Source organism: Prionailurus viverrinus, unplaced genomic scaffold (genome assembly GCF_022837055.1).
Source record: "Prionailurus viverrinus isolate Anna unplaced genomic scaffold, UM_Priviv_1.0 scaffold_49, whole genome shotgun sequence".
In the NCBI taxonomy this organism is placed as follows: Eukaryota; Metazoa; Chordata; class Mammalia; order Carnivora; family Felidae; genus Prionailurus; species Prionailurus viverrinus.
In genome coordinates this window covers 2,454,407-2,477,277 of record NW_025927612.1, presented here as the reverse complement: position 1 = coordinate 2,477,277, position 22,871 = coordinate 2,454,407, and the positions used below count along the sequence as shown (strand labels likewise).

At 45.4% G+C, this 22,871-nt stretch overlaps 3 protein-coding genes and 1 pseudogene across 4 annotated transcripts in view; 2 read left to right on the top strand and 2 right to left on the bottom strand.

Annotated features, from left to right (window-relative positions):
• Positions 1 to 5,420: 5,420 nt before the first annotated feature.
• Positions 5,421 to 7,428, bottom strand: LOC125159281 (40-kDa huntingtin-associated protein). The gene has a single exon (XM_047847440.1). It carries the CDS (start codon positions 7,291 to 7,293, stop codon positions 6,166 to 6,168), a length of 1,128 nt encoding a protein of 375 aa, XP_047703396.1. The 5' UTR covers positions 7,294 to 7,428; the 3' UTR covers positions 5,421 to 6,165.
• Positions 7,429 to 7,848: 420 nt separating this feature from the next.
• On the bottom strand, positions 7,849 to 9,842 carry LOC125159284 (histone H2A-Bbd type 2/3-like). The gene is made up of 2 exons (XM_047847446.1): positions 8,986 to 9,842; positions 7,849 to 8,571 (listed from the first exon to the last, which is right to left on the bottom strand). Exon 2 carries the CDS (start codon positions 8,305 to 8,307, stop codon positions 7,966 to 7,968), a length of 342 nt encoding a protein of 113 aa, XP_047703402.1. The 5' UTR covers positions 8,308 to 8,571; positions 8,986 to 9,842; the 3' UTR covers positions 7,849 to 7,965.
• Positions 9,507 to 15,674, top strand: LOC125159412 (uncharacterized; annotated as a pseudogene).
• A 3,352-nt stretch (positions 15,675 to 19,026) lies between these two features.
• The window catches only part of CLIC2 (chloride intracellular channel 2), a 29,568-nt gene continuing 25,723 nt past the window's right edge, over positions 19,027 to 22,871 (top strand). The window contains exon 1 of one of the 2 annotated variants that reach the window (XM_047847442.1): positions 19,027 to 19,526. In XM_047847442.1, the coding sequence (XP_047703398.1) occupies positions 19,494 to 19,526 (33 nt within the window). In that variant the 5' untranslated portion in view covers positions 19,027 to 19,493. The remainder of the gene's footprint in view (positions 19,527 to 22,871) is intronic. The other variant, XM_047847441.1, reaches the window with a different exon arrangement.

Here is a 22,871-nt window from a genome sequence, read left to right as displayed (position 1 = left end):
ACATGGGGAGGTCAAGGCAGGGCATAAGCAGAGAGGGGGCAACAGGAACTGGGCATATGCCTTTACTAAGGTTCATAGGTGAAATCTTTCTGGGTTTCCAGGCTGAGGATGGATTGACCAATTCAAAACAAACAAAAAAGAATGGTGTTTTGTTAAGCTCTGTGGAAATCTTATCTAAGGGACCCACAAAGGGAGGACCTGGGAGGCAGGAGAGACTAACACTAGGGTGATTGGGGAAGTCTTGTCAGGTTCTTACACTTACTTGTGACTCAGCTGGTTGTCATCTAGGGCATGCACTTGAGGGTAGGCTCTTGTTTTCTCAAGACCCCTGCATGTCACTTATCCACATAAAATGAATGCTGAAGCAGTTGTATTTTGGAGGAGTTTAAACTCAACATTAGCGAGACCCTTTCCTCAGACCTAATCTTGAGAATAACCACTGCTCTGTTCTCCATCTCTGTAGAACTTCCTTTCCCAGAACATCTTGTAAATATATTCATACAGTATGTCACCTTTAAAACTGGCTGCTATCATTCAACATACTGCTTTCCAGGTTTATCTGGATTGTTCAACTAGAATATATCAATAGTTATGTTTTATGTTCAAGTATTATTCCATTATATGGGTATATCACAGTTTGTTTAATCATTTGCTTATTATAGGACATTCTGGTTTCCAGGTTTGGGAAATTTTGAATAAACTGCTATAAACATTTATGGACATGTTTTTGTATAAATATAAATTTTCGTTTCTCTAGGCTAAATACTAAAGAGTTGGACTGATAAATCACATGAAAAGTTTTCTTAGGCCCCTTCCGAATTAGTCTCATCCTCATTTCCTATAGGCAACCACTGATCTTATTTTTTCCTACCCCATATTAGTCTTGAAGTTCTAGAACTTCAGATAAATGGAGTCAAAAGTGTAACTAATTTCAGTGAAGCTTGAGATTCAACCATATTTTGCATGTATTAATGATCCATTCCTTTTCATCAGTGTTATTCAGCTGTATTAAACCACACTATGTTTATACATTCAACTTTTAAAAAATTTTTTTTAATTGTTTATTCATATTTGACAGAGAGAGAGAGAGAGAGCAAGCAGCAGAGAGACAGAAAGAAGGGGAGACAGAAACTGAAGCAGGCTCCAGGCTCCAAGCTGCCAGCACAGAGCCCAACGCGGGGCTCTAACCCACGAGCCGCAAGATCATGACCCGAGTGGAAGTCGGATGCCCAACTGACCGAGCAACCCAGGCGCCCCTATACATTCAACTTTTGATGGACATCTGGCCTGTTTTTAGTTTTTTATTATTACGAAAAGACCTACTATAAATATGTGTGTTAAAGTTTTTGTGTGCTAATATGCTTTCATTTCCCTTGGATAATTCCTAAAAGTGGAAGTGTTAGGTAATAGGTTAGGTGTATATCTAGCTTTATAAGAAACTGCTTAACTGTTTTCCAAAGAGTTTGTACCCTTTTATACTCCCACTATGTGTGAGGGTCCCAGTTGTTCCATATCCTTGCCAACATTTGATGTTGCCAGCTGGTTAGTTTTGGCCATTCTACATCAGGTAGATAGTGATATCTCATCGTGGCTTTATTTTGCAATTAACTAATGATAAAAGATCATTGAGCACATTTCAATTTGCCACAAGAGTGATGCTAAAATCTCTAACATGATTGGAATTTTTCTAATATCTGAATAACCATTCTAGCTTTCTATGCCTTCTGTTTTTATAATATATATTTATATATTCTACTTTTTAAAATATTGTTCTACTTTTAACTTTGTGTCTTTATATTTAAGAGTATCTCTTTATAAAATTTTATTCTATTTAGGATAGACCTAAAAGATCTACCCCCTTGATAAATTTCTTTAGTGTATAATACATTACTATGGATTATAGGTACAATGTTATATGGCAGATCTCTAGAACTTATTAATCTTGCTGATTTGAAGCTTTATGCCCATTGATTAGTAACTCTCCATTTCCCCCTCCCTTCAGGCCCTGGTAACTACCATTGATCAATTTGACTATTTTAGATTATTCATGTCAGTGTAATTGTGCATTATGAATACCAGCTATGATTATGTGATCAGTTACAGAAACAGGGATTGTAATTGACATGAATATTTTCCCTTCTCTTGTTATCAATGTTTGTAAGTTTGTATGCCTAAAATGTGCTTTCTTCCCTCACTTATCCTCCTATAATATGGAGTGCATTGAATTTATATCATAGTATTTAAGTATTAACTTTACATCATAGTACTGAAGTTCCAGGATGTCAAGGAGAAGAGCAAATATTACTGAAGGACTGTGCATCCTCTACTGGGGAAAGGGGTATTGTAGTTTTGGTTGTACACAGGATCGTTGTACCACATTAGGTCTAAGTAGAATCTTGTTATTATCTTTATTAAGAGTTTAAGAATGTTTTAAGGAGATGGGTCTTGGTGCCAAGTTGATAAAGGGTGTACCTGTGATGGTTAATTTTATGTGTCAACTTGACTAGGCCACTGTACCCAGACATTTGGTCAAACATTACTTTTGATGTTTCTGTGAGGGTATTTTGTAGTTGACACTAACATTTAATAAGTGGACCTTGGGGTGCCTGGGTGGCTCAGTCGGTTATGCACCCGACTTTGGCTCAGGTCATGATCTCGTGGTCTGTGAGTTGGAGCCCCACGTCAGGCTCTGGGCCAACAGCTCAGAGCCTGGAGCCTGCTTTGGATTCTGTGTTTCCCTCGCTCTCTGCCCCTCCCCCACTCTCTCTCTCTCTCTCTCTCTCTCAAAAATAAATAAACATTAAAAAAATTTAAAAAAAATAAGTGGACCTTGAGTAAAGCAGATTACCCCCCCACATGTCAATGGGCCTCATCCAATCAATTAAAAGCCTTAACAGAGGGGCACCTGGGTAGCTCAGTTGTTGGGCATCCAACTTTGGCTCAGGTCATGATCCAGTGGTTCATGAGTTCAAGCCCCACGTCAGGCTCTGTGCTGACAGAGCAGAGCCTGGGGTCTGCTTTTGATTCTGTGTCTCCCTCTCTCTCCGCCCCTCCCCTGCTTGTGCTCTCTCTCTCTCTCATAAATAAACATTTTTTTAAAAAAGCCTTGGGGCGCCTGGGTGGCGCAGTCGGTTAAGCGTCTGACTTCAGCCAGGTCACGATCTCGCGGTCCGTGAGTTCGAGCCCCGCGTCAGGCTCTGGGCTGATGGCTCAGAGCCTGGAGCCTGTTTCTGATTCTGTGTCTCCCTCTCTCTCTGCCCCTCCCCCGTTCATGCTCTGTCTCTCTCTGTCCCCCCAAAAAATAAATAAACGTTGAAAAAAAAAAGCCTTAACAGAAAAAGACTGACTTCCTTGGAAGAGAGGAATTCAGCCATTAACCCTGCAAACTGCCTTGGGACTCCAAATGCACCTCTTTTCTGGGTCTCCAGGCTACTGGCCTATCCTGAAGATTTGGGGCTTTTCAAGCCTCCACAGTCTTGTGAACCAATACCTTAAAATCAATCTTTCTGTTTGTACATACAAACATATATATATGTGTATATGTATGTGTATATAAACATATGTAAGTATCCACACATATACATAGAGAGATTCTATTCATTTTATTTATCTGGAGAACTCTAATGTTGTTCATACATCCAACACTAAGCTTTCTAGTAATCCTTCCCTGCCACTTCCTCAAGGCAAGGAGTTAGACCAGAGGCCTAAGGAGGCTTTTCCTGGAGCCCAAATCCAAATACTATCACCAGCCACATTCCATAACTCCTAAACATTTTTGTCATAAAACAGTAAGGCAGCCAGCCAGGCCCGTAGCACAGATGGAGAGGAATACACCAGGAAAAGCAAAAGCAGGAAAGAGCATGCAACCTAACAACTTTCTTTGTAAATTCCAGTTTAAGACTGGCTTATTTCACAGAGCATTATACCTTCTAGATGCATCCATGTTGTTGGAAATGGCAAGACTTCATTCTTTTTATGGCTAATATTCCAGTGTGTGTGTGTGTGTGTGCATATGTGTACTTCTATACATAGATCTTTTTTTTTCCATTCATCTATGGATGGACACTTGGATTGCTTCCATATTTTGACGATTATAAATAATGCCACAATAAACATAGGGGTGCATATATCTATTCAAATTAGTATTTTCATTTTCTTTGTGTAAATACCTACTAGCACAATTGCTGGGTTGAAGGGCAGCTCTATTTTTAACTTGTTGAGGAAACTCCACAGTTTTCCAGGGTGGCTGCACTAGTTTTTATTCCCACCAACAGTGCAAGAGGGTTCCCTTTTCTCTACATCCTCACCAACATGTTGTTTCTTGTGCTCTTGATTTTAACCATTCTGACAGGTGTGAGGGGCTATCTCACTGTGGTTTTGACTTGCATTTCCCTGATGATGAGCGATGTTGAGCATCTTGCCATGTGTCTGGTACCCTAGCCACTTTTGCAAAAAATTGGATGACGTTTTTAGGGCTCCGAAAGACCCTTCCTGGCAGACAAGTGAGAGCACAGGAATGCTGGCCGAGTCTGTCTCAGATGGGCCTGTCCCACATTTCCTTACCTATTGCTCCCACATTGTTGAAACAGAAGTAGGAAAGAATACGCTAAAAGTCCCGCCCCTTTTGCGGCACTTAACTCATGGTGACAACCTGTACATATCCCCTGCAATGCACACAAAATAAGGCAAATCTACCGCCAAGCTGTGCCCTTAAATCTCACTCCAAAATATTAGTACCGTACACAACTTCAGCGTAAAGGATGCATTTTCCCAAACCTGAATGATTGAGAAGATTCTATTCTGAAGACTTCTCGTTATCACTCCCAACACCGTGAAGAAAATAAAATGGAATTGAAAAAGCCCCCAGACTGTAATGTCTGCATGTAACATTCGGACCAAAAAGCTTTGGAAATGTAGTATTTTGAAATGGGATACCACCCTGCTCTTGCAGAACAAAGACACTGTCTTTCACATACATGACCACACAATACCAAAGAACCGTGCTGGTTTTACACATTGGAGTTAAATAAGAGGTACAGAAAGGTCCCTACTACAAATACAGGATTGTCACATGGATTAGGCATACCTCTCAGAATAGAACCTGGAACCAGAACTGTGAATTCCAATGCACACCGACACATTTGCTAAACACATTTGTTAGAACATTCCCGCCCCGCCCCCAACCTTGCACCAGACACATTTGCATGGTAGCTCTCTTAAGTAAGGACCACTTAAGCACCACATCGCAAATGATCTCTGTAGATTCACTGTGGGGCACAGCCTGAATCCCAGGCACACTGTCCATTTCAAATGAATGAATGCATCATGGACCTGAAGGAGAACTGTTTTTCTACCTCCTGCTTCTGGATGGGCAGAGAAGCTATTCCCATGTTATAGATGAAGTAAAGCTAAACCACAGGTTAGGGGCATCAGGATGGCTTTATTGTGGATTTAGGGCTGGAGCAACAACAATGTACTAATCAAATGATTCCCACAAATATGCATGGGGCAGATGAAACTACTTGGGGGATCCCACAGATAGACGTCAATATACGCTAAGAAATGAGATCACGATAAAAAAAAAAATCCTATAGCTTAAGTATTTCGGCAGAACTGTGAAACATGAAATCCTCTGCCACAAAGACGTAGGGGGAGTTGGGTGGAAGAAGTAAGGGATAAACGGGGTTCTTTTTATTTCTATTGAGACAGAGAGCATGGGTGCAGCAGGGGAGGGGCAGAGAGGGAGACAGAGAATCCCAAGCAGGCTCCCAGCTGTCAGCGCAGGGCCCCAAGGTGGTGGGGGGAGGTCTCGGACTCACTAACAGCGAGATCATGACCTGAGCTGAAATCAGACTCCGGACTGAGCCACCCCAGGCGCCGCAAGAGGGTTCTCATTCTTATGTTGCAGCCTTGGGGAAGAGAGCCCTGTCTTCCACTCTGATTCTATCACGTTGTCCTGGTTGTTTTTCCCTCCCTCCGTTATGGAAGTCAGTCTTTGGGACACAGGTACCACCCAGTGAACTATATTGCTACAGTGGCCAGAGGAGGACGAGAAACCAAGGTAGAACTTTGCCGGCATCCACGACTTGTATTTCCCCCCGAAACGCCAAGGGAGACGCACGACGTTTGGTAGCAAGCAAAGAGTGCCTTCGTTCACGTGAGTCCTCAGATGCCCTGTCCCGAGGGGGAGACGGTTTCTTGCAGAACCAGGTGAAGGAGGTGGTTCTGCTCGGCACTCAACAGTGGCCACATCTCCACTTGCAGCGACTTGACAGCTTCCGTGTCCTTTTCGTGGGTGGCCATGACCAAGGACTGCAGCAGCAGGAACAGCTCGTCAGGAAGCTGGCCGCCGCTCTCCTGCCCGTGGCCGTCGAAAGCCTCCCAGGAGTACTTCTCCAGAGTGTGGGCGTGCTCCGGCAGGAGCTTGGCGGGCGGCGGTTGCAGCAGCAGCAGCAGCAGCACGCGGGACACCTCGCAGCGGACCAGCACGTCGGAGAAGGCGCCCAGCGTGGCGGGAGAGGGCGCGGGCGCAGGGCCGCCGTTCGCAGGGAGCAGCGCGGCGGGCAGGGCCGGGGCCGCGCCGGGCCCGACCTGTGGCCCCGGAGGCGGCGGGGGCGGCGGCGGCGGCGGCGGCGGCGGCACCGGGTGGCTGCCGTGCTCCCGCGCCAGGCGCTGCATGCGCGTGAAGACCGCCAGGGCGCCGTTGTAGTCGCGCGCCAGCAGCTGGCAGGAGGCGGCGTCGCCAAGCGCCTGCAGCGCGGCCAGGGGCAGCTGCGGGAGCTGCAGGTGGGCGGCGCGCTGGAAGTGGCCGGCGGCGGCGGCCGGCTGGCCCAGGTCGCGCAGGGCGGCGGCCAGCTCCAGGCAGAGGGCGGCGGCGGCGGCCGGCTGGCCCAGCTCGAGGTGCAGGCGCACGGCGGCGCCCAGGGCGTTGGCGGCGGCCTGCAGCGGCTCCCCGTAGGCCGCCGGGCAGGCGAGTCGCTGGCGCGCGTCGCGCTCCTGCCGCAGGAAGAGGCGGGCGGCCTCGGTGAGCGCCAGCGCCTCCCCAGGCCCGTGGAAGAGCGCCTGCTGGCAGCGCGCCACCGCCAGCTGGCACCAGGCCGCGTAGGGCAGGCACTCCTGGGCGCGCAGCTCCCGGCCCAGCTGCCCGAACTGCTCGCCCGCCTCCGCCACGTTGGGCTTCCGCAGGAACCGCTTCTTCAGCTTGCTCGACACCTGGCGGTACCGCGCCAAGAAGTCCCCGGCCTCGGGGCCCGGGCCCGCAGCGCCGCCCAGGCCGGGCGCGGACGCCGCCATGTTCGCCGCCACACGCAGACGCAGACGCGGACGGTCGGACGTGCGGGCGCCCGGCGGCGACGTGCCCTGCGTCCGCGCTCGGGCAGCCAGGCGCCCCGTTGCCCCGGTGATACGCAAGCGACGGGGCCCGCAGGAGAGGCCTGCCCCGCGCGGGTCGTGTGTGCAAATCGTGGACCCTGGGGCGGGGCCTGGCCAGGTGCCCGCTGTGGCTGGGTGACGGCCTGTTTACCCGCGTGGCCGAAGGCGTCTCCCAGAATCTGTAACCGAACCGGCCCGAAACCCAGCTCGCCGTCCCGCGTGACCCCAATTCCAACCTGGCAGGGTGCTCGCTCGCCAGGTCCCCCCGCCCCGGTCACTCGTCACCCCTCGCGTCAAAGCCTCCACCCGAGCCAGCCTCTCCCGCCCAGGGCCACCGCCTGCATGATCCCCGAGACAAGCTGCTCTGCTGGGTCTTCCCCGACCACGACCCCGCCCCACGCCCCCACTCCCCCCCACCCCCGACGAGGGACGTCCCACGACCACGCCCCACACACCAGCGACAGAAGCACTCACACGGGTTTCTCCAAACACTTTATTGGCTTTCAGTGACTGCCTGAGGCACCAGGCCGGCCGGGGCCCACCCCGGCCAGGAGTAGGCCTGGCGCCTGCCGGACCCCACGTCGCGTGGGACAGCTAGTTCCAGCCCGGGACCGCCTGGGAGATGATGGTGGACTGGAAGAAGGCGCTGAGCAGCGGGTGGTTGTGGACCACCATGTCCACGACATCCGGGGTGATGAGCCTCCTGCCGCTGTTCCGGGCCTCGATGCCGGCCAGCTCCAGGACCTTGGCCGTCAGGGACTGGATGACGGCCGCTAGGAAGATCGGGGCGGACGCGCCCAGGCGCTGCGAGTAGCGGCCCTCCCGCAGGAGGCGCTCCACATGGCTCACGGAGAACGTCAACTCGGCTCGGGCAGTGCGGGAGCGGACCCGGCTCTGGCCACTGGACGACCCTCGACGGCTCCTCCTCACAGGCATGCTGGGCCTCGGCTGCGCTTTCTCGGACGGGCCTCGGTCTGGCGTGCGCTGCGGGAAGCGGTCGGGTGCGGCTGGATGCGGTCGGGTGCGGCTGGATGCGGTCGGATAGGGCTGGATGCGGTCGGATGTGGCTGGATGCGGTCGGGTGTGGCTGGATGCGGTCGGATAGGGCTGGATATGGTGCGATGTGGCGGGAAGCGGTGTAAAAAGCCAGTTGGCCCGAAGTTTCCGACCGGCAGGGTTCCAAAGCCGCTACTCTATATCCTAGAGATCACAGACCGACCCCATCATTGGTCGGGTGCGCGTTTTGGGACACGTACATCCGGTGAAGTCACTGCTTTCCCATGGGCCCCCGCTGCAGAGAAACAGTGCTGGGCGGGAGCCTGCTCCCTGGAACCCCTGTTTGAAGGAACGCTGGCTTTTGGCTGGGCGGGCGCATTGTGCACACCCAACACCCGTGTAGGAGCCAGCGGCCCCGAGTATACACTAGAGGGGTCGGGCGACCACCACGACCGTCTAGTTCCAAACCGTGGCAGCACCCCTCAAAGGAACCCCTGTACGTGTCAGGCAGCCAGTCCTCACCGCACCCCCCTCCCCCCCACCCCCGTCCTCGGGAGCCCCCAGGCAACCGCTAGTCGGCTTGCTGCCCATAGGGGTTCGCCTGTCCCGGACACTTACTTCTTTCTGCACGCGGGATCGCTGGGCGAATAGGCGGCTTTCTGTGCCTGGTTGCTTTCCCGTAGCGCAGCGTTGTCACTAGGGTTCGTTCGTCCGTGTGGGAGCGTGAGCCAGCGCTTCAAGCCTTTTCACGGCTGAGTAATATTCCACCGCAGGGACACACCGTGTGTGGCGGCCTATCCCAGTTCATGGGTTGACAGGCAGCTCCGCCATTCCCACCTTGCGGCAGATGTGAACAGCGCTGCGCCGAACATTTCCTGCACAGGGTTCTGTTTGAGCACCTGTTTCTGATTCCCTAGGGTAGGAAAATTGCACTGGGACTGCGATTGAGGGCTCGGGTGCTAATTCTGCCGGTAACTTACTGAGGAGCCGCCCAGCAGATTCCCACAGCAGCTTTGCATTCCCAGCAGCAGTGTGTGAGTCCCAGTCCTTGCGCACCCTCGCCCCAACTCGTCTTTTTGCCTTTGTTTTGCTTTCTTGTGCCTAGAAGAGCCAGCCTACTGGCTGCCAAGTGGTGCCTCATGGCGGTTGTGATTTTCATCGCCCTGTTGGCGCATGATGTTGAGCGTCTTTTCATGTGCCTCTTGGCCATTTGCACATCCACTTTGGAGGAACGTCTGTTCAAGTCCTTTCCCGTTTTTTAACTGGGTTGTTCGTTCGTGCTTTCATTGTTGACTTGTAGGTGTTCTTTATGCATTCTGGAAAATACACCCTTATCCCATGTGTGATTTGCAAATGCTTCTCCCATCCTGTGCGTTTTGTCCTTTCACCTTCTAGACAGAGTCCTTTCATGCACAAAAGTTTTTGGTTTGGATGGTGTACAACTTATCCTCTTTCCACCACGCCCCTTCTTTTGTGGCTGTGCTTTTGCTGCCCTATCTAAGGAACTCTGGTGGTTAACTTTATGTGTCAACTTGACTATCCCATGGTACCCAGTTATTTTATCAAACACTTTTCTAGGTGTTAGGTACTTTTACGTGAGATTAATATGTATATTAATAGAATTGCAGTGAAACAGATTATTCCCCATAATGTGGGTGCTTCTCATCTAATCAGTTGAAGGAAAACAAAACTGGAAAAAAAACTGACGTCTGCCAAGGAAGAGAGAATTTTATCAGTGGACTTTCTTGGGACTTGAACTGCAACATCAACTCTTCCTTAAGTCTCCAGCATTGTACCCCAGCCTGGAAATTTTGGTCTTGCCATCCTCCACAATACTGTGAACCAATCCTGAATCGTCTCTCTCCCCCTCTCTCTCTCTCTCCACACACACACACACACACACCCTTTTTTCTGTTTCTTTGGTGAATTTTGACTAATGTAGATTTTGATAGTAAGAAAAGTCCTAAAGCAACAGAATCTTAAGAATGAATTTTCTAAATTTGGTTCTGGAGTTTCTGGAATTTGTTCTCTGGTCTCATTAGTTTTAAAGTTACTAATGAGTCTATTGCCAATGGTAAAGAAAACACTGATAGTCCATGACCTAATATGGTAATAGAGATACAGAAAATATCACCACTGTATATTACTAATCATACACTAATAAGAAGCAAGGTTCTTGGTGACCATATATATAAAACTTTAGAACATTTTTGTCAAACTCATAAACATAATGAGTTGGTTGTGAATGTCTCTGGACAAAGTGGGGAATTGTGGGGAATAAGCTTAGGAATTCACTGACCTTAAACCAATGGGTTAACAAGGTTTAGGATGAAAGCATCCAAGATTATGTAAACAGGGCAGAAGTGCCCCCAGTATAGAACAGAGGCATAGGAATAGGAAGCCACAGGATGAAAGCATCCAAGGTTAGGTAATCGGGGCAGAAGTGCCCCCAACATAGTACCAAACAGAAAGCTGCTTGCACAGGAAAGAAGGACGACAATAGGTAAACAGGTAAACAGGGCTATAGACCACAGCAGAATGAAGTTGCCGGATGGAGCTAATTAGCAAAAGAATGGTGCTTTGTTGACCCTGTGGTAGCATGCTCTATCTCTCTTATCCCCTAGGCCCAGTGTCACGATTTTTGTTTTATATTTACCCAAACCCCTAACATTGCCTATCTTCGAAACCCCCTTTCTCTCACACACGAGTTAATGTTCACTGTTTCATCGTCTCTTTGTGCACATCCATCACATTTGTAAGCCTTCTGATCCTAATAAAAACAGAGCAAGGACCCTTACTCGGGGTTCTTGTCTCCTCCTGGACATTAGCCTCTCTCGCATTCTAATTCTGTGGCCACCCTCTTGCTGGCCAAGAGAGAACTCCAGACCCAGAGTTTATGACAGGGAATAAATGAATGAGTGCTGGGATTCAAATTCTCAGCTCAAGTGTCACACAAATGACCTGAAAACTTCTCTATCTTCCCTGAAGCAGATATTTCCTGTAGCCACAGAGCTGAGTTTTCTGAAAACCAAACCCAGAAACTCATTCTGCGAGTGGCTGAATTGCAATGAAAATTGAATTCCCAGCCTTGCAGAATGTTCATTGTTAATGTGTGGGTGAAAATTGGAATGGAGGTAAATAGGAAAACTTTGATGAAGCTGGGGATTTTGAACCCCTAGATTCTGATAAGTCTTCTTTGCCAATAGAAACTACCTCTCTACCCCTGTCCAAGGAGATTAAACCTGCATGGCTCTGGGGAAACTGTAATAGCCTCCTATGAAGTATTTATCTTACAAAACACTACCATTTATCCTCAGGACCTCCACCACCCCTTTCTGTTTCTAGACATATAAGTAGAGTCAAGTCCTAGAAGGCCCCTACAGGTGAGACACAAAGTGATCCATGAGGAGGTATACTACACTCCAAAGAATCACTTGATTTTTCTAATTTATACAGAGAAATCCAGGGAATACATATGGGAATGGATATTAAGGGTGTGGGTGATGGTGGAACAACATAAAGTTGAATCAAGCTGAATATATTGATATGGGCCCATGAAGCAGTGACTGTGTTTTTAATATTGCAGCTAATATGGGGAGCTAGAAAGGACTCTAGCCATGTGTTTGATTATTTGGCTGCAACATGAACCAAAAGGTGGCCCACAGTAAATTAACCTGACCTGTTCAACCTGCCTTGGTGTACTGTAGAGGGAGGGATTCAAAAGCTTAATGAGATTGAAATATGACAGTGGATTCGTCATTTAATATCTTTTCATCCACCCTGGGAAGGTTTAGAGGACACATCTTTCATCACAACTGTGGGAAATAAATTTGTGAGGAGACCCCCAGAGCCCCAGCCCTTTGAAGAGCTATCTGATGACTCTTGTCCTATCTGATGACTCTTGTCTGTAGCCAGAACTTAACAATGGAAATTGCTGCCACTGAATTGAGAAATTTAAATGCAGTAGGAGTGATTAGACCTGGGGGTGGCAGGGGCCAAGCGGCAGGCACTCAATAGCCCAAGGCAAGGCAGGTATGGTTACCATAATGGACAGCAGAGTCAGAGCAGCAATCACAATAGTGTGATTCATGGACACCTGTGATGTTGGCTAGTTGGTCACAATGTTACTAGGAGTGAAGTAGATAGGAAGATGTAATATTTAGCTAGTATTACCATAATGAAATACCATTGACTGAAGGACTTAAACAACAATGTTGTTTTTTTTCTCACAATTCTGGAGCCTAGAAGGTCAGTATCAAGGTATCAGCAGAGTTGCTCTCTCCTTGGCTTGAAGATGGCTGCCATCTCACTGTGTTCACAGATGGACTTTTTTCTGTCTGTTCATCTTTAGTGTCTCTGGCTCTTCTTATAGGGTCACTGATAAAATTGGATTAGGGCTTCACCCTATGATTTCATTTGACCTTGAAATGGCCCTGTCTTGAAATATAGTCACTTTCAAGGCTATAGGCCCTGTCTTGAAATATAGTCACTTTGGGGGTTAGGGCTTCAACACATGAATTTTGAGGAAACACACTTCAGTCCATAATAGCAGCCCACTAAATTCTTACTTGATCTGTATAAACAGAAGAGTTTTAGATGTAGTGAACAAAAATCTAACTTGAATCACAAAACCTGAAAGTCAATGACCCCAGCCAAATCCCAAACTTGAGCAAGTTTACAGACCCAGAAATCCTTGGATGGATGGGAAGCAGCATTCCCTTGAGGAAGGACCTTGATACACTGCCCAAAATGTCTACTCTTAATCTTTCCCTAAACCTTCCCCAAAGGGACCTACAGATTTTTATCAGTATGATTTTGAACTGGAAAAAAGGAAATAATCAGACCTTTGGGGGGACTACTGGACCCTGGCTCTGAACTTATTAATTCCAAGATACCCAAATTATCATTATGGTCCACAAATCAGAGTAGGAGCTTTTGGAAGTCAGGTGATCAATGGCGTTTTAGCTCCAGCCCATCTCTCAGTGGGTCCACTGGGTCCCTGAACCCATTTTGTGGTTATCTCCCCACAGTTCTGGAAGACACAATTAGAATAAACATACTCAGCAACTGGAAGACCCCACATTCATTCCCTGACCTGTGGACTATTCTGTTCAGGCCTATTTTGTCAGGCAAGGCCAAGTGGAAGCCACTTGAACTGCCTCTACCTAGAAAAATGGTAAACCAAAAGCAATACTACATGCCTGGGAGTATTTCAGAGAATAGTGGCACCATCAAGGACTAGAAAGATACAGAAGTGGTGATTCTCTCTATATCCCTATTGAATTTGCCTATCTGGCCTATGAAGAAGACAGATGAATCTTGGAGAATGACTGTGAATTAGCATAAGCTTAACCAGGTGGTGACTTCAATTGCAGCTGCTGTGCCAGATGTGGTCTCACTGCTTGAGCAAATTTACATCTCTACCACTGCCTGGCTTACAGCTGCTGAAAGGCAAATGCCTTTTTCTCCACCCCTGTCCATAAGGCAGTTTGCTTTCAGCTGTCAAGAGCAACAACACACCTTCACCATCCTACTTCAGGGATATATCAGCTCTCCACCACTGTGTCATCATTGAGCTTTCGGGGATCTTGATTATCTTTTCCTTCCATGAGATATCACACTACTCCATTATGTTAATGACATTATGCTGATTGGACCCAGTGAGCAAGAAGTAGCAACCACTCCACACTTATTGGTAAGACATCTATATGTCAGGGGGTGGGAAATGAGTCCAACTAAAATTCGGGGGCCTCCTTCCTTAGTGAAATTTTTAGGGGCCTAGTGGTGTGTGGCATGTCAGGATATCATTTCTAAGGTGAAAAATAAGTTATTGCATCTGGGCCCTCCTATGCCCCCAAAAGAAGCCCAACACCTAGTGGGCCTCTTTGGATTTTGCATTTTGGAGGCAACATATTCCTCATTTAGGTGGTTATTATGGACCATTTCCAAGTGATCTGAAAAGGTGCTAATTTTGACTGGGGCCCAGAACAAGAGTAGATCTACAACATGTTCAGACTCTTAGGCAAGCTTCTCTACCACTCAAGCCTTATGATCCACTAGATCCAATGGTGCTTGAAATATCAGTGGCAGATAGGGATGCTTGTTTGGAGCCTTTGACAGGCCCCTATAGATGAATCACAGCACAGGCTCTTAGGGCTTCAGACCAAAGCCCTGCCATCCTTTGCAGATGACTACTTTCCTTTTGAGAAATGATTTTTTGGTTTGTTACTGAGCCTTGGTAGAGACTGAATGCCTAACCGTGGGCCACCAAATTGCCATGTTATTTGAACTGCCCATCACGAACTGGGTGTTCTTTGACACACCAAGCTTTTCTTTTTAATAAAATTGGGGGCACACAATGGCACTCCATCCTCAAATGGAAGTGATATGTATGAGACTGAGCCTAAGCTGGCTAAAGGCACAAATACATTATGTGAAGAAGTGGCTCAAACACCCATGGTCTCCACACCTGCTACATTGCTCCTCTCTCCCAGCCTGCACCTATGACCTCATGAGAAGCTCCCTATGATCAGTGAACAGAGGAAGAGAAGACTTGAGCCTGGTTTACAGATGGTACTTCATGACATGCAGGTGCCACCCACAGATGGGCAGGTGTGGCACAACAGCCCCTCTTTGGGACACCCCTGAAGTACAGTGGTGGAAGGAAATCCTCCCAGTGGGCATAACTTAAAGCAGTGCACCTGGTTGTTCACTTTCCTTGGAAGGAGAAATGGCCAGATATGTGTTTACATATTGACTCATGTGCAGTAGCCAATGAATGGTTTGGCTGGATGGTCAGGGAACCTCTAAGGGGAACAATTAGAAAGTTGGTAACAAGAAGCTCTGATTAATTGGTATATGGATAGACCTCTCTAAATGGAAAATAATGTGATGATATCTGTGTCCCATGTGAATGCTCACCAAAGGGTGACCACAGCAGACAAGGATTTTCATACTCAAGTGGATAAGATGAACTGTTCTGTGAACACCAGCCTGCCTCTTTCCCCAGCCACACCCACCAGTGCGCCATGGGCTCATTAATAAAGTAGCCATTGTGGAGGGGATGGAGATCATGCATGGACTCAGCAACATGGACTTCCATTTATCCAGACCAGAGTGGTTACAGCCTAATCCGTCATCAGTAAAGACCGATCTTGTGTCTTTAAAAAAAACAATTGTATTTCTACATACTAGTATGACCATTCCAAAAGTGAAATTAAGAAAATATTTTTAGCAAAAATAAACTATTGGGACTTCATCAAAATAAGAAACTTCTGCACAGTGAAGGAAACAATCAACAAACCTAAAAGGCAACTGATGGAATGGGAGAAGGTATTTGCAAATGACATATCTGATAAAGGGTTAGTATCCAAAATATATTCAGAACTTATACAACTCACCCCAAAAATAAATATTCCAGTGAAGAAATAGGCAGAAGAGATAAACAGACACTTTTCCAAAGAAGACATCCAGATGGCCAACAGACACATGAAAAGATGCTCCACATCACTCATCATCAGGGAAATACAAATCAAAACCACACTGATATACCACCTCACACCTGTCATATGGCTAAAATTAACAACTCATAAAAAATGGATGTTGCTGACGATGTGGAGAAAGGGGAACCCTCCTACACTGTTGGTGGGAATGCAAACTGGTGCAGCCACTCTGGAAAACAGTGTGGAGTTTCCTCAAAAATTTAAATCAGAACTGCCCTGCGACCCAGCAATTACACTACTAAGTATTTACCCAGAGGATACAAAAATACGAATTTGAAGGCATACACGCACCCCGATGTTTATAACACTATTATCAACAGTAACCAAACTCTGGATACAGCCCAATTGTTCACTGACTAATGAATGGATAAAGATGTGGGATATATATATATACAATGGAATATTACTCAGCTATAAAAAAGAACGAAATCTTGTCATTTGCAATGATATGGATGGAGCTAAAGAGTATTATACTAAGCGAAGTAATTCAGTGAGGGAAGGACAAATACCATATAATTTCATTCATATGTGGAATTTAAGTAACAAATGATCACAGGGTAAGGGAAGACAGAGGAAAACCAAGAAACAGACTCTTACCTATATAGAACAAACTGATGGTTGACAGAGGGGAGGTGGTCAGGGGGATGGGGTGGATGGGGGATGGGGGTCGAGTGCACTTGTTTTGATGAGCACTGGGTGTCATATGGAAGTGTTGAATCACTATATTGTACACCAGAATTTAGTGTTACACTGTATGTTATCTAACTGGAATTTAAATAAAAACTTTAAAAAAAGAGTCTCTTTTTGTGTTTGTTTTGTTTTGTCTTGAAGATTCCACATACAAGTGAAATTATATGGTCCTTGTTTTTCTCTATCTGGCTTATTTCACTTAACCCCGTACCCTTTAGATCCATCCATGTTGTGACAGTACAAAAAAAATTTTTTAACGTTTTATTTATTTTTGAGAGAGAGAGAGAGAATGCAAGCGGGGAAAGGGCAGAGAGAGAGGGGGACAGAGGATCTGAAGCAGACTCTGTACTGACAGCAGAGGTCCCAATGTGGGGCTGAAACTCACAAACCATGAGATCTTCACCTGAGCTGAAGTCAGACACTCAACTGACTGAGCCACCCAGGCACCCCAGGACAAAAAATTTTAAAGACACTCTGGGCAGCAGCAAAAAAAAAAAGAAAGTTCATCTTTTTCACAACTTATTAAGGATTGTACAGAGTTCATTGGACTGTCGTATGTTGTTGCTGTGGTGATGATAAGAGTGGTGGTTTTCCCATGAGGGCTGACGGTCAAGGAATGATTTGAATCTTTTAAGATAAAAAGTTTTTAATTTTTTAATGTTTATTTATTTTTGAGAGAGAGATAGAGTGCAAGCAGGTTAGGGGCAGATACAGAGGGAGATAGAGAATCTGAAGCAGGCTCCAGGCTCTGAGCTGTCAGCACAGAAGCCCACCGTGGGGCTCAAACCCATGAACCTCAAGATCATGATCTGAGCCAAAGCTGGACACTCAACTGACTGAGCCACCCAGGTGCCCCTAAAATAAAAAGTGTTTTAAATGGATAAATAAGTCACGGAGATGAAAAGCCCAGCATAGAGAATATAGCCAATAATATTACAATAACATTGTGTGTTGACAGATGGTGACTGCATTTATCTTGGTAAGTACCAAGTAATGTACAGGATTGCAGAATCAATATGTTGTACATTTGAAACTAACATAACACTGTGTATCAATTCTATTTCAATGATAATAATTTTTTAATAAATGAATTTAAAAAACTATGTTGCTGGCTTGAAATTTGGAGTAGCAGTGGGGGCAAAGAGAAGTGGATAGGTTTAAAAATATTCAGGAAGCAGAAGTGAGAGGATTTTGTATTGATTCTATATTGGGAATCGGGAAGAGAGAGGATGCCTCCGACTTAGCATGCTTAAAGTGGAATTGCTGTTCGCCTCCGAACTTACTGTCTTCCTTCACTGCTAATCTCAGTGAGTGGATCAGCATGCTGGCACAGACTAAGCATTCATTGATTGTCTTTGGAGTGAAAGAATAAATGAATAGAGTAGAAATACGGCCAAAGCATTCACCAGTGTCTGCCAAACAGCCAGTCCTAAACTCACCCTCAAGGTCAGCTCAGCAGAAGTCTATCACAGTTTCCCTCTCACTTTATCAACCGTTTGGAAAATCGCCATATCTCAGGTCCAGAAGAACAGCCACCTTCACATCAGACACTCCTTGCCTAGAACCTGTAGGTGTGGCACAGACCGGGTTTTGCCAGGAGCCTCTTCTGTAATTTCTTTTTTTTTTTTTTTCAACGTTTATTTATTTTGGGGACAGAGAGAGACAGAGCATGAATGGGGGAGGGGCAGAGAGAGAGGGAGACACAGAATCGGAAACAGGCTCCAGGCTCCGAGCCGTCAGCCCAGAGCCCGACGCGGGGCTCGAACTCACGGACCGCGAGATCGTGACCTGGCTGAAGTCGGACGCTTAACCGACTGCGCCACCCAGGCGCCCCTGTAATTTCTTTACATGAGGCCAATGGCACAGCGTACAACCCTTAGGAGCACAGGGGATGTTTGGTGTTGTAGAAACAGGGTCACAATGGCACCCAACTGGTGGATCTGTGTTCACCTTGGCTTGGATCAGAGACTCTTCCCACCAAACGGGTTTCTTAATCCAGCCTCTCCCCCCGACCCTCGGGCTGGCAGGCAAAAAATACAACTGCCAGAAACACCACAGACATCAAGTGATCAGCTTGGATATTTTATTGCTTCTCCCAGCCAGGGCTGACAAGCAGAGATACAGAACTGCTTGTGGTTCCTGGTACAGAGACCAAAACCAGGAAGTGATCTGTCCCAGTGCAGATTTCCCAGAAATAAGAATGAGATGGGGTATGTGGACGATGCGCCTCAGACTCAACCAACCCAGTGAATGTTCCCTAGTTACAGAAGAGAAGTGAAAGCGATAATCCAGAAGGGAAATCTGGCTGTGTGAGAAGAATTTGGGGTGGAGACATTTGATGAAGTACACTTTTTTTTAACCCCCTTTTAGACGATATCATTAGATAAACATCCTTTTCAATGATACAACCCAAGCCATTTCTGGCCCTTTTCCTGGAAAAGCTTTTTGCTGCTGTCAGTTTACAGGAACAGCAATAAGAGTCCATTTTCTGGGCATGAAGCCCAGGACTCAAAGGGAGGCTCTAGAGAACATCTGGTCCATTTGATATATAGAAGCCAGCACTGCATGTGTGTATTTGTGTGTATGTGTTTTTCCTATGCTGACTCATGGCATTGAAGCCTTTCTGGAAACACCCCCACTTTTGTAGCCAGCCAGTTTATACACACCCCTTCAGCTCCTCCTTGTTTCAAATGTTAAGTCAAGAGGAAGAAGGAAAATAAATTCAAGAGCTGCTCTCAAGCATCTAGAATTCTCTGCACCCCACCTCTTCAGAAGAGAGACTGGCCCCAGCTCTGACTCAGTCTACTACAAACTGGACTCTCCTCTTAAAGCACCAACTTTGAGCCTTTGGACAAAACTGGAAGAAAAGAGTCCACAAGTACTTTGGACTCTGTAGGAAGCAGGGGGCTGACAACTGGCAATAAAAACAGAAAGATGGCAGACCCTGAAATTGAGCTTTTCGTGAAGGTAAGTTTTCTAGCTATAATAATGGCATATGGAATGTATTATTTCTTGACACTGGGCCTCACATTCTAAAAAGAGGTCAATATTTGGGCTAGACATAAATATTTTTTGAATTATATTCCTCCTCTGAGTCCTAGATGTATGCCTGGTTGCTCTTAGATGACAATAGGAAAATATGTTATCTGAAAAAGACAAGGAGACGTTGCGGAAAGAGCACTAGACTAGTTGGTAGTCAGAACAACTAAATCATATTCTTGGTGGCATCCTACTTAACTTTGGACAAACCTCTCACTCCCTCTGGACCTTTATTTCTACATATGCACAATGAAGAAGCCTGACAAAGTGATCCTTAAGGGCTTTCTAGCTCTTGCAATCTGTGTTTTATGAGATAGGTTTTGGAACCTTGAATGGGGGAAGGAGAGAACCAAGACTGGACTGAGAGCCCCAATCCCACACATAGCCCAGATAGAGTTTTCTAAAACTCTCCCACAATAGATGAAGATCACAGTGGAGTCACATGGACGCAATGGGAGGAAACAGCCAGGAGTCTGTGTGCCTGTTACATGAGGAGAAGACATTTTAGAACGCTGTTTCCTCTTTATGGGGTGCTTTGGGTTTTTTTTTTTTTTTAATGCTTCAACTTTTCAGAAAAGTACTTTGGAAAACCCCTAAGGCAGGAGAAGGGAACATGTGTTTTGAAATTAACTAATCAAGAAAAAGAAATAATTTTGTATACGTTATTGTAGTAATTACAGTTTCCAAAAACTTTGCTTATATTAACTATTTTTTCTCTATATTTTCATTGACTTTCAGAAGTATCCAAGATGATAATAATAACAAACTCTCATATCATGCCTGGTCCTTTTCTAAGCACTTTACATATATTATACATATTTACATATATTTCCTCATTTAGTCCTAACAACTTACATTAGTAGTACTACTTGCAATAGTAGCATCAGTTGTCTTCATTTCTAGGTAAGTAAGCTAAGGCAATAAAGTTTTTAAAATTTTTTTGTTTTATGTTTTATATTTGAGAGAGAGACAGAGAGCAAGTAGGGGAGGGGCAGAGAGACAGAGACAGAATCCGAAGCGGGCTCCAGGCTGTGAGCTGTCCGCACAGAGCCCGACGCGGGGCTCGAACCCAGAGGCTGCGAGATCATGACCTGAGCCGAAGTCAGATGCTTAACTGACTGAGCCACCCAGGTGCCCCAGGCAATAAAGTTTAAGTAACTTGCGTCTAAAACCGTATCTCTACTGATGGCTTACAAAGACATAGAATAAAGTAAGTTTACCAAATGTTAATTTAAACATCTGTTAGCCAAAGTAATACTTTAACAATTATTTAAAAAATATTTACCTCGTCACATATATGCACAAAGGACATAATCAACCTGCTTTTTCAAAATTATAGGAGACCGACCCTTGAATTCCTGCATCGCAAAGTAATCCAAATAAGTGCTGTACTATGTAGCAAAGAGCTACTTCTCTTATCTCTGGATTTTAGCAAAACATGTGACTGCTCAGACATGATATAAATAAGCCTTAATTTCCTAACTGGCTTTTCACATCTACCAGTTTCAAACCAGAGGTAATGTCTCTTCATAGGGTAACTAAAATGTTCCCTTAGTCTAAACTATTCATTCAATCCAATCGAACCCCTCTAACTAGTTGTTAGCATTGATGTGTTCATCTTCATAGACTTCCTCATATTTGGGTAGTAATCTGGACAGGAGAAGTTAGTGAATCACACATTGGATGAACAAAGGTTGAATTAAGTAATAACTTTCGAGTTAAAATAACTAATCATTTTTAAGTACTTACTATATGGCAGGCACTGTGTTAAGTAGTTTATTATTAACCCTACCTTATGGGTAAAGAAAGTAAAGCAAAGAGTAAGTGACTTTGTCCAAGGTCACATAGCTAGTGAATGGCAGGGTTAGGATTCTAATTATTCAAAATAGCTATGTGTAATCTTATTCAATTGTTTTCAATTCGGCAAACTTTTTAGTAAATTTTCCATAATTTCATCAGATGGAATCCTTTAGATGTAAGCTTACGTAATTACATTGCTACAAATTATAGATTTTCTGAAGGAAACTTGAGTATCATCTGGTCCGGGTTTTTGTTTTGCTTTGCTGTAAGATGTGTTCCACAGATCTCTAGAAGTTTCATAAAAGATATGGAGATGGGGCATAATGATTTAGAGGCATGAAAAATATTAATAAGTTTAAAAAGCACTCTTTATCAACAATATCTCATTTAGAGCTCATGTGGTTTCTTTCTAAAGATTAAAGGAATCTGTCATTTCCCCAGCTACCTCTGGCTGTGGCTTAAAAACCCTTAAAAAATCTCTGGAGAGGTCTCTGAGCAGCAGTATACCAGGCACATACCGCGACCCTACCCTAACCCTAGAAAGAGGACTCCAGAACACATGATAGGAAAAACCAAGAAGGAGCCTAGTTATCCTGGAGATGACTCCAAACAATTAAGAATTGGTAGTATTTCTAAAAATGGGTGGGAAGGTAGGATAAAAACAGAAAAATCAATTGAATATCTATTTAAAGAGTATGTAGAGTCTCAAATCCCTGCCTTGCCACAGCTCCATAGATGGTTGTCATGTTTAGTCTCTTACCAGCAGAAGTCTGTGGTTTTATTCCCAGGAGAGGACTCTGAACTGCAAAATAACATGCACATATTCTAAACCCTAAGCACTAAACCCTGACTTTAACCCTAACCCTAACACTAATGCTGACCCAACACTAACCCTAACCCTAACCCCTAACCACAAATCCTAACCCTCTGGAGAGGTCTGTGAACCGCAAAACACAAGGCACATACCCTAACCATAACACTAAACCTACCCCAAGAGAAGACTGGGGTTTGATTCTCTGGTGAGTTCTTGAACTGCAAAATTCCAGGCACAAACCCTGACCTTAACTCTAATCCTAACCCTTGATCTGAGAAAGCAGACTCCGGAACACACAATAAGAAAACTGAGAAACAGCGGAGTTATCCTGGAAATGACCCCCAAACATTTAAAAATTGGTAGTGTTTCTGAAAATGGGTGAGAAGGTAGAGATAAAAACAGAAAAATCTATTGAACATCTATTTAAAGAGTTTTTAGAGCCCGAAATCCCTTCCTTGCCTCAGCTCATAGATGGTTGTCATGTTTATTCTCACCCCAGCAGAAGTCTGAGGTTTTATTCTCAGGAGAGGTCTCTGAACTGCAGGATGCCAGGCACATACCCTAACCCTAACAGGAAGAAAAAAAATGTTTTATCTATGTGAAAGAGATAAAAAAGACTATACTTTCTCTGAATTATCGAACCATTTTCAAACTCTTAG